This window comes from Anopheles gambiae, chromosome 3 (assembly GCF_943734735.2).
Source record: "Anopheles gambiae chromosome 3, idAnoGambNW_F1_1, whole genome shotgun sequence".
NCBI lineage: Eukaryota > Metazoa > Arthropoda > Insecta > Diptera > Culicidae > Anopheles > Anopheles gambiae.
Window position 1 is genome coordinate 78,708,230 of NC_064602.1, and position 12,487 is coordinate 78,720,716.

The 12,487-nt window shown below is 40.4% G+C and overlaps 1 protein-coding gene across 1 annotated transcript in view; it reads left to right on the forward strand.

Annotated features, from left to right (window-relative positions):
- The window catches only part of LOC3291293 (5-hydroxytryptamine receptor 1), a 72,769-nt gene extending 61,385 nt beyond the window's left edge, over positions 1-11,384 (forward strand). The window contains exons 6-8 of the mRNA XM_061653288.1: positions 8,256-8,399; positions 9,139-9,264; positions 10,144-11,384. Of these exons, the coding sequence (XP_061509272.1) occupies positions 8,256-8,399; positions 9,139-9,264; positions 10,144-10,674 (801 nt within the window). The 3' untranslated portion in view covers positions 10,675-11,384. The remainder of the gene's footprint in view (positions 1-8,255; positions 8,400-9,138; positions 9,265-10,143) is intronic.
- Positions 11,385-12,487: the final 1,103 nt, after the last annotated feature.

Here is a 12,487-nt window from a genome sequence, read left to right on the forward strand (position 1 = left end):
ACGCTGGATGACAGTGAAATCACCGTTCAGCTATATTTGTGATGTTTTACATGAAGGATAACATTACTTAACTTAACAATATATATGGTATGGATATCCATATCATCAGAGTTTTACATTTATTTAGTTCAAAGTCTCGCACTGATAATGGTATGTGAAATATATTCACTAAAGTGCTGGATTGTGATATTAGCTTAGTATAAATTTGATGAGAATGAGAAATGTGCACCTTAATCTTCATTAACCTTCATTACCAAGTTCATTCCTGTAGTTCGAGCAGTTCATTTCATGCAGTCCAAATTAGTCAAGTAGTTTTATCTATATCCTATGGTTTAGTTCCTTCTAATTCGTATGTGCTTTCTTATTTGAATTCATATTCGAAATATTAATGTATATACCCAAATCCAACATGGTTTTAAACAAAATCCTTAAAAAAGATTACTAAGAAATATCTAAAATGATTATTTTTTAACCAATGTATGCACTTAGCATGAGAGGTTTCAAAATTAAATGAAAATTTCTACTCATTTTATTTGCTAGCTTTACTCACACAACCGTAAAATTAATTGGATCTTATTTTAGAGTTCAACCGAAAGCTCGCAAGGATACAGATCATCGCGTAAAAACGGAATTAGGAATAATATTTCCTGTTGTACGGAACGAAAGCATTCGGGCAATTGCTACAGCCATACACAAACTCTCGCGCGCACTGTTACTCATGTCATTAAAATATCACATTCCACTACACAAAGTAAGTGTGCTTTTACGATTGCCTGTTGACTTTGGTCCCTTTTACCAACCACCGTTCGCACGCTGCTTTATGGTCGCTTGTTATGTTTCCATCATAAAGCAGACCGGTAATTAGCGGCACCGATGGCTCTGATTATTATGTAAATCGTATCTCATTATGCAGTGGTAATGCAAATCAAGTGATAATCAGATCTGGCGAGAAACATTAGACATTAAGGCAGAGAGCGTGTGGGAAGTCATGGGGCAGCGAGTGGAGGACCACTTTCGCTTCACGTATGATGGTAGCATTAACAGGCAGCTTTCAATTAATGACCGCGCATGCCGTGTACTGTGTTTGTAACATGGATTGTACCATTTTTATGCAGCACTATCTGAAGCTTTTACAGCTCGCTCAGCGTCTGCTAAAACAAGCAACCGTTTTTGCGACCTCCAGTACTATCTGTGATGCTATTTGTTCAGTGTTGATGGTTTAATAGTTATTATTTTACTGTGCCAGCTTACTGTTGAGCGTATTAAAATTGTGCCGGAAACATTAACAGCTTAAAGCAATTTAATACCAGAGTGCCTATGGCAGTAGGGAAAGAGCTTACATATGGAATGAATACACGAGGCTTGGTACAGTACAGCTAAAGAACTTATTGTCACACTTAAACTAAATCCGCTTTGGTGGGTAAGCAGACCCAGCAGGGGAAATGAAATCGTGCTCATTTAATTGCTGACCAAACGGTGTGTTGGCGTTTGCCGTTTACACAAAGTATGTGATTATTGATGCTAATGGTGGACTACGAAGTACGATTGCAACTCTGTGCTCATTACAACGAGAAGCTCATCGTATCAATTGGTAACCAAATCGATGGTCCTTTGCTCGTGTTCATTATGTTCATTACGCATGTATCTTCAATTATTTTCCGTTCAATAAAGCCAGGTTCTTCTTCTATTTGGCGTAACGTCCAGCGCGAACATGCCGTCCTATACAGGCTTTCCTTATACAGGGACCGTCCTTGCCCAGTTAAAGGGCTATTTTAATATTTTCTTCAAAAAGATAGTATCCATAGTAATTTTGCGATATTAGGCAAAGCAAAACATATAAAAACAAACTTTACTCTCCAAACAGTGTCAATACACACTGATGCATCTCACGTTAAATGAATCGTCACGCCCGTAATAAGCACCCAACCGGGTCTCGTTGGTTTCTGTAATTAAAATCACCCACTAATGAAAATCGCTACCATTACACATGCGTTGATGTTGATTACATCCTCGACCTTGAATGTCTTGAGAGCAGGAGCGGGATCATCATAAAATAATTACCACAGGATATGGGGAAATGGGATTTTGTTTGATTTATGTTGCTCCCGTTTTGTGCCGATAATTTGATTTTCAAGATTCAATTAACCCTCGTACACTTTAAGGTTTTGCGATGTCTGGTTTACATTACAGTAAGTTCTCTACAGCTCAAGGTTTACATTGTATTACTTGAGTGTTTTTGCCTGTGTTCTGAGTAAGATGTAAATCTAATACACAACATTTTACGTAAATTGCTATCAAAATATTAAAAACTAGCTACTACAGTCCGATAATTTGAAATCTTAAATTCTTCATGTCCTTGGCTCAGGGCTCATTTTAACCATAGCAGCAAAATATCTTAGATCATTGTAGCAATAATAGTTCTAGGACGTATGTCAGCATCGGTATTATGAAGATATTTTTCATTTTTTAGATGCATATATGTCCTTCGTACCAGTACATCTGCGGTTTTGTAATCAAATATTTCACTTTTCGTATAAACTATATGGAAAAGAGACTCGGTCGTAACGAGTATTTCGCAAAACTCCAACGCCCATCAAGTTGTCAATTGAATTGACCAATATAGCAACTTTTAATTAAACACCTTTTTCATTCGATTAAATACAGAGTCACTCAGAAATTATTAATTGCATATGCAATGCTTTATAAATAAATACATTTCAAATTGATATCATTTTTTATTGACTCACAAACTATGATCAATTGCTACTACAATTTATGAAAACCATTTATTGGAAAAATGATTGATATTGCTATTGATTACTCTTGCGTGCATACTGCTACGTCGTACGTTCAATTCATTGAACATATCAGTCACACATGCTTGGTGACAAATGGACAGCAATATTCTAGACAAAGACCACCGAAGCTTACCATTCTATGAATCTCTTTGTGTTATTAATTGACAAGCAATTACATTATTCTAAATACTGTGCCTCTTCTTCAAGCAAAACGCTCAATGTATATGCAGTAGTTAAACAAGCAAAGGACAGCAAGGACAAAAAATAAATCGAAGCTCATTCTTCCGGGCCACCTACCACTAATGGGTTTCAATATATTTTACGATACCTATCCTCCACAGTTTGGAGGGCGTAACGTTTGCATCAGAGACGATAAATTTATTAACTCACAATACGCCCACCACACACAGCTTCAGTTTCGGTGGAGCAGCTTACTGCTCAGGCTTTAATTTCTTATTTTTCTTGCTCTTACCCTCAAAAAAAACATACAGCTTCATCTTTCCGAAGGATTGCCCGGCCAGCCACCAGGCAGATGGTTCTACGCCTCGTTCTCCACACGAACGGGCAAGAAACGCTTAAATATTCAAAGGCCACAAATTTATTCATGTACGACAATCATAATGCACAAGCATTGTACGTACCGTTGGCGACATTACTTTCCCAAGCTCGAAAGCTCGGAACGACCGTTCCGGGGACATCTGGGTGCGTACGACAGCTACCCATCGTTCTATCGGATCCTTCACACAATTTTGCTTCCCCTCTTCCCTTGCGGCTGGAAGTCACAAGCGTGTGTAGCGCTTTACTTTCGAACGACCTTCACTCTTCACCTTTTTGATTTTTGGGACTGTTGTGAGGCTCATCGTGTGCTTCGTGTGCGCTCTCTTCCGTGTGTGGAATTTCCAATAAAAAAAAAACACACAGTCACACAGAGTCGGGGCATCTTACCACTAAAAAGACTTGACCGTAAAAAATGGTCAACTCCAACGGAGGAACGGATAGGCATATCCTAGCCCGGCGCAAACCATCTCCAATCTAAAATTGTTGCAAAAAATGTTCCAAACACGAATGAATACGTACGATCGTGGGACAAACGAGTGAGTGCGAGGGAGAAAAAAAATCTTAATGGCTTTTTAATATTGCTTCCCTAGTGCCGAGTGTCTTATGCTGCACGGGACCATGTTCTTTCGCTTTCGACAAATTCATCCGATAGCCTTTTTGCTGGTTGAACGACCCCGGTGTGCGAGCCGTCTGTGACTGAAGCATCCTCTACCAGTGGGAACTGGCAGGACTTCGGTCACCGGTTTCAGTGGCAATTTATTTTCATTTTTTTGTAGCTCTACACATTTCTTTAGAATGTCACACGGTCACAGCTGACTTGCTGTACCGAACGGTACGTGTACGCGTACGACGACAACGCACCATCACACCCGATGATGGTGGATGTTTACTTCTTGTGCACGGGTGTGCATTCCCGCAAAGGAGCAGGCTCAAATATCCGAGACGGTGCGAAGCGGAAAAGCTTGAAATGTGTAGCACCGGAAGTACTAGCACCGTGCTCGAAAACGATGAGACTCTTCAGCACACAGCCCGGCCACACTCACACGCAATAATCGACTTTTGATTACTGCTACGGCTGTAGCGTGCAGCAATAGTTTTCGAATAGGGAGAAGCGCACTCATGTCGTCATCGCTTCCGCACCGTTTCTAAGCTTGATACAGATGGGAGGCTTTTTTTCCTACACGCACGGTGATTGCTGGTAACAATTTTTCACTAATAAATCCCAAAAACCTCATCCACTTTTGTGTGCTTGTTTGACGTGGAGCAGAACTTGTAGCGCTTTAGTTTGAATGGGTTTTAAGGTACTGTGTAGCACACTGCTGCTGGTGATTTTTAGCTTCTGCTAGCAAACTTGATATGACAGCTATTGATTCCTTTAAAGTTGATAAATACATTCTCAATTTGTAATCTATTAGGAAACTTTTGCTACCAACATTTTCTGATAACCTTTAGTTTCGGTCTTGGTCCAAACGGTGCAGAGAGAATTTGAATCAAGCATCCTTTCCTAGGAGTTTAATTGAGCAAAATTGCATTCCTATCTCGACGAGAAATTTAATGTTTGGAATTTAATAACATAGTTGCAAAAGGGGATCTATTTCTCCCATCCGATCAGGTATTGCGCTTTCAAAAATTCTTACTCCCGCAATAACGCAACACGCCTGAAAGTTCACGTTGCGAAATTGACCGAATGTGAACAGTGAAGTGTGAGGGTATAATTGTAATAAAGGATAGATCTTTATTGGAATGAAATTTATTGGTAGGTTTTATGATATTTCTATTACTTTTTTATTTTTTATTCATTTTATTTATTTGAAACATTTCATCGCTTATTACTTGTCAAATATATATATTTGATTAAAAAGATTTCAGCTTAAAATTAATAGGAAAAAGTTGCAAAGGGATCGTTTGCGCTCAATGTACAGTAATTGGGCTATCTTGTCACTTGTGAGGGTTTAAAAGAGCTGATGAGAGCAGGTAATGCGACCCTCTACGACTTCTTAAACATACAAAAATCAACAACAATATGCTGAACTTAAGTCAAGCATTTTATTTTTACTATTTCAAGATCCCATAAGCTATGGGAGAGCTAAAGATATTAATAAAATTAAAATAGTACTGAAACAATACGATCCGCTCCCTGAAAGATTTAGAGACCTCTAAGCTAACCTTCTGTTTGTTTTACAAACGTTATAATTAGCCCCTTAAAAGACTTAAATTGCTTGAACAACAATCCAACTACACGTTTACTGTGTGTAGTACAATGTCGTTTGGAAAATCCCACCGGCTCCATGCATCAACTCATGCCCAGCTCGTGGTTAATCTTATTTAATTACCAAATTACTCCGCTAAACCCTAACCAGCCACTCAGACGCTTGCATTAGGAGCCGTGGGCTCTAACCGGCTGGGCTGGGCGACCTCCTGACGACTTCCCTCGGTGGGTGTAAAACGATTTACCGAATTAAAGCACTCCAGCACGACTGGTGCGATTGGTGGTTTTGCAGTAAAGCTAGAAAAACTATCACCTTTCGGTACGACCACTTCGGTACAACGGTTGCTCTTACTTTTTCAACAGCAAAAACAACACGCAAACATACACTACTATACCCCGGTTATTGTACAGTTTGAAGCCATGAATTTCCCCCAGCGGGATGCTTTCACTGGTCGATGGTCGCTTTTGTACGCGCCGTGTGACACGTCCTGATCATGTGCATCGTGTCCGGTTTTACTATGTCTGGTTTTTCACAACCCTCGCTTCCCTACGCGCACACGGACACAGTTCGATTCCGAAGCAAATGCAACGTTCCCTGAGTATGTGTGTATGTGTGTGTGACTATGTGCATATGCATTTACATGTACATCGGAAATAATTTATGCATTTCATGTGACATCCGCTCGAACAGTTGAACAGAAGCAGACAGTACGAGTCCCACCCCAGGCAGCGGGCAAACATGGGAAAACATTATGGCATTACCAGAAAAGGAACAATGGTACGGAAGCGTACAGGAGGCAAAAGTTAACAGTCCGTTCTTTTCGTTTGCCTGTCCACTGTTCAGGCAAAAGCTCGTGTTGCAGCTATTTCTGCTGAATGTGTTTGTATCTGCTAATTGTGTATTATGAGCTTTTAGTGGAAACTATTTAATAATTGGTGGGTTCTTTTTCCGAGTGATTCTCTTGTTTATTTGGATTTACAGTTGTAGCAAAAATATGACGTTGTTTGTTTAAGAACAAGTTGATATTCACTAAAACATAAAAATTTGGTGTAATATAGCCTACCAATAAATGCATACACATCAATTTAAAATGATTCTATTTGAAATATATATATCATTTGAGGTATTGTTCAAATAGGACTTTGGATCAGATAAAACCAAAAGAAAATGTGATAATTCTTTTTATCATAAATTCACTTTAGAGGGTTTTACCAATTAATTCCAGTATCTTCCATCGAGTGCATTAAGTGATATATTCACTTCATATAAATTCATATCGGACTTTGTCTTCATTATAGCTTACTTACAGGTGGTTTGAATAAAGCAGGTATAGTTGGTCGATTTATTCAATTAAAGGTTCAATTGACCCTTGCTGTACCTCATTATTGTAATGGATACCGAATAGATGTAACCAACATTATAACGGAGCACAGAATGAACCTAATGCTCGATTACTAACTAATCATTGAGAAATCGGCATGGTCTAATCTGGGCAAAGCCGGTAAGACATGATAGGATGGTGCAAGTTTGGAACAATGAAGACTTATGCCACATCAAAATGGTGCTTTTGGACGATCTCCAATCCGGTATTAACGCAGAAGCGTTCAGCTAGCTCGTTGCCAAGTTAAGCTGTAGAGTTAACAATTTACACAACAGAACACCAGAACAAAACCTATGCCGGCCTTTACAGGCTATCGGGATTTAGTAGTATGTAATGCCAGATCAGTTATTGCTACGGGTGAACCAAGACAGTCTGGTGGTACAGTCGTCAACTCGTACGACTTAATAACATGCCCGTCATGGGTTCAAGCCACGAATAGACCGTGCCCCCATACGTAGGACTGACTATCCTGCTATGGTAACAATAAGTCTCTGAAAGCCAAGCTCACTTCACTATGTGGGGTACAGGCAGGCTGTCCTTGGCCGACAGCGGTTGTTGTGCCAAAGAAGAAGAAGAACCAAGACAGTTGTTAAGTCGTGAGAGTTGACGACTTAACTTGAACTAATTTCTCCATACCCTTTCGTTGGAGTATTCTAAAAGCTACTAAACCAAAAATAAATATCACATTCATTTTCATAATTAAATATATTTAGTACCACGCGTACTACAGGAAGCTATTTTTGCACTGATCATACATAATTATATCATTACATTTCAAAACAAGAAATAACACTGTTAAAAGAAGGAGGAAGTGTGAGGATAGCTGGAATGATTTAATATGAACCAGATTCGTGTGGGATTTAGAATTTATGTCAGATCTCAGAATCCTACCGTCCTCGTAACGACAAACTGCTTACACAGTGTGTTGCGCGATACCATAATTTATCAAGCCTGTCATCATAAATAAACATTTGTTTCGTGGCACGCAGCGAAACATTAGAATTGGAGATGCAACGCAATGTCGGGACAATTCGGCGTTGGGAAATGTGTCGCGCTGTGTTTTTATTGCGTACGCGTTGTGCGTGCTTAAGACGGTGCTGTAAGAATGTGTTTCCACTTGATTGTACCTTAAAATGTGCTTTTTAAATTGACATTTTATGTAGAAGCAAACACGCACACACACACACGTTCTCCAAGCCCCAGGCAGCACATGTTGAAACGGTTTCAACTATCGCATCCTCTGCTCTGCATTGCATTCTACCGCCGCTAGTGAATAATCTTGCACTTTCCCAGTTTCCCTCTTTGCAGCCTCAGTTTGCAACGGAGGAGGAGGACGACCCACAGATACATGGTTCGACGTCGCGAACTATGGCAGCAATATCATTAGGTTTTATAGTCATAGTCACCCCCTGGACGATACTGGAGATAGTGGCCACGTGCACCGGCTCAAAGGTGAGTGATACCGGGCGAATGTTTACGACCCCTGCGGGACGCTCATTAGCGCTCACGGCGATTTCGGGCCAAGCTGGAACCATTCGGCTGCAGCGGGATAGCCTTAGAGTATCGTTTTTCCAAGCAGCGTTACCTGCTTTCCTGCTACAAAGATGACCTAGGCGAGAACTACCGTGCAGGAAGGATGTTACTCGAAAACATAACACGGATCTAACCCACCGCCGGTGCTGCTGCTGATACTGCTGAACATCGTTCGATTTTGCCTTCCCTATCGCCTCGCCCTATGTCTCACACACAATCATGTTGTCATGCTCGATCCCAAACCTCACCCTTGGTGGTTGTTTACCTTTGAACTTTTTACGCGTCCCCAATGTTCGCAAACGAATTTGCATTTCGCTTCAACTGCTAAACCGTGTTAATGACACTCCCACCACTGCGCACGCTAAAAATCCAACGATTTGGAAACTATGCAAACTCATTCGCACATCATCAACCGATTGAACCGGGTGAATGGGGCCCTGAAAACCGTTCGCACGACTTGGTTTCCATACCCACGAAAGCTCATAACACTCCGTCTCGGTTCAGCTATTTCTTCGCAACTGTTTCCACGATAGTATGTAGCAAATCGAATGATGGAACCCCTAATGCGTGCCCAGCTTCCATTCACACTCGACGATCTTGTTTACAACGTATTAATCTTCTTTTGGACGCCGGCCACGCTTCTGTTTTATCATTGCAGATACCACCAGCGATTGATTTCTGCGTCACTTGGATAGCTTTAAGTACTAGTTTTTGGAACCCTTTTATATACTGGCTGTTGAATGCGAGATTTCGAAAGATTTGCAAAGACCTCTTAACGTCAAAGGTATGGTATATTTGGAATGAGAACTTTTATTTACGCTTCTATAATTCCAACGTTGGTGTTGTAACAGATGAGTGATTTTATTTGTAATTTAGTATGGATTGTAATTGAAGCAGACAAACTTATGGCGTTGGCAAAATGAAAATGAATAAAATGGAGTGAAAGCATTGTATTGGAAGGATAGCAAATCATTTCTTATTGAATATAAGGGCTTTCATGGCATTATCTTTAAAAAAAACCCACAACAAATTAATTCGTTAGAGCGTACAGTACTTTCATCAAAGGCTAATGTCCAGAATTGGAAAGGATCTTCTTTTCAGAGTTCGTAGAAAACTGCTTCATGTTAAGCATTTTGTGCAAAAAACTGAATACATTAAGGGTGATTTTATTGAATAAGCCTAAAACTATGCAATCTACGGTACATAAGTATCGCAATAAGTAAATTTGAAATAAGCTTTTATTGAAACAATCATAAATTTACTTTCATATATCGCATTGCATGCTTTAAAGTGTTGATAAACACTCAGCAAGATTGCCTTTATAATAATGATAATAACGATGCTTATTACTATATTCAAAATTGTATCCACAGCGTATAGAGCCTCCAACTCGGAAAGTTGTGCAAGGGAATTGCATATATTGCAGGCGTTTTCATCCAATAACCCTAAAGCTATGCAATCCACGCTACAATATTTTCAAAATATGCAATTTGCGTTGCAGAATTTGTTTAGTCGCCGTTCTAGTTGCTTAACTTATCTTAGTTATTATTAACTACCTTAGTAGTTAAATTGTTTGCTAAATTTTGTAGTCCAAACTAAATGATGCATGAATAAGTACTTATGCATTGTATTTTGTTTTTTCTACAACAATCCCATCCCTCAGTGCACCGGAAGCAGAAGTTCGTTGGAGGAAAAATGTAGCATAAGTCTAGAGTATGACCATCAGCTAACATCACTGCCATTGCCGCCGGGACCACCGCCGGCCACAATCTGCCGGTCGGCCAACCAGACGCCCCGCCGGGACGTCGAGTGTTCGGAAAAGTATTGGGGCGACATTCTCGAGCGTACCTTCAGTACCGGCAGCATCAACACGCTGCACCGCCTGGGCAACAGTTCGCTGCCGTACGTGAACCGAGCGCCGGCCACCCAGCTGGCAGCGGTGCAGTATCGCTGCGAAGCCCATCAGCACCTGATGCGAAACGCGAGCAGTACGAGCATCGGCCGGGAGCGCCACGGGACGGCCGGCCCGCACTACAAGGACGGTGCAAACAAGGACGGGTCCGACTTTGGCGTACTGTACGCGCCCGGTTCGGATCCGCAGGTATGTGATCACGAGCTGCACGACATCAACTGTGCCAAGAACAAGGCGTTCTTCCGTGGCTTCAACCTACACCAGGGACTGCCGGATATCTAGTATTACCGGGACTTGTGGTTTCGCTGGTTGTGGGTGTAGGGGAAATCGTAGGCCCGTGCGCCCTGCGTTCGGACGCGCTCGTGGAGGCACGCTCGACAGGACGAGACTATGCTGTTGTGTTTGTAGCGCTTTAAGAACAGGGATCAAGTGACATTTTGTTGTATTTTCGTTAGATTATCTACAGCGCTTAAGAACAGTTCCACAAAGTTCCTCCTTTGCAAAGATTCGTTTAAACGGTGTAAGCCTGGAGAATCACAAAGAATGAAGTGCAAATGTTTATTTATGTCCTTGTCTGAGGAACTTCTTAAATGTTCCTGTATCGTCAGTGACTAAGCAGAGGAAATCTAAATACGTTATGAAATCGTTTAAAATTAAAAAAAATGGATATAATCATTTGCAAAACTGTTTATTGCTTCGTTACAACCAACACACCGATGCGATAATAAACGAAACGTCTGTTTATGGGCACACCGGAAAAGAAAGCCCGCATACAGGTGCTAGAATGTGAAGCGTTAACATAGGGATAAACAGTCGTCGAGCAATGTAAGATGTAAGATGTAAGAGGTTAGAACTAACAACACACTAGTGCAGAAACTGAACGTAATTAGAATAGCCCTAGTGGATAGCCGGTAGCCGATATAGTATTGTAAAAGTGAAACCGCGTTGAACATAAATAAAACAATCGAGTTTTTTACGGGATGACCAATTTATTCCAGTAGAGTGTGATTTTTTCTTTTCTTTTTTTGCACAATATATACCACCGTTTCTGGAATGGGTGAAACACAAAAAGGTAAGCTTAATCCGATAAGTATCAATCAAACGTCGTTCATTGTGGAAGCGTTATAAAAGAGTAATTACGCAGGTATTAACCACCCCTCAATGAGGCACATAACAGGGTGTAATCCGAACAAACAACAGCTGAGAACGGGAGCAACAAAGAACATGCCTGACGAATCGTTTGATCCTGTACGGCTATAAATGCATTGAACAATTGATTGGTGTTTGCTTTCCATGGGGTACACGTTAATAATAGCGGTTGCGTTGCGCATTATATTGCTTTAAGCGCATTGCGTAAATGGTGAACTTTGTTGTACAGTCCTACGGGCATGTAACTTATAGATGGCGAGCCGTTCATTTAATCACTCTGCGTTGCATCGGGTTTTTATGCGGGGTGATTAAATTGTTTTTTTTTTTTAATGTACTGTATTGCTCAGAAATGGATGACCATGTTTAAATTATATCTTTAACCGTCGTTTTCATACAATTCTTATCCTTTTACAGGGTTTTCCAAGTCTATTTCGAATGTGAACTGTTATGGCCCAGCCTGCCTAACACATTAGGCCACTCACGACAGGCAAGGGTCTTCGTGTGATATGTGAGTGTGAGTTCTGGCGGGCAAGGAATATTAGTGGATACAGGGATTTTATCTTCATCTTAAGCTTAAACTCTTCCCGAGTAGTTGGCCGTTGTTAAGTAGCGCATATATCACAACATAAACAATGTTATTCATCGCATCCAAGATGTTTTTCAACAGCTGCCAAATGGTTTATTTGTTTCAAAATGAAATTTCAGTTTCAACACATGATTTTCAACATATAACAAAGAACTATCAAACTCAATACAGCTTTAGTCGTGTTGAAAATCATGCTGTAGAAATTAAAAATTATTATGAGGGAAATCAGATCGATGTGGAACAACATTTTGCATACAGAAAATAACAATGTTTACATTCGAAACTGACTTGAAAACCCCTGTAAGATAAATGTCTTCTTATCATAAATGATCTCTAGGCTCTATATATTATTTAGCTATC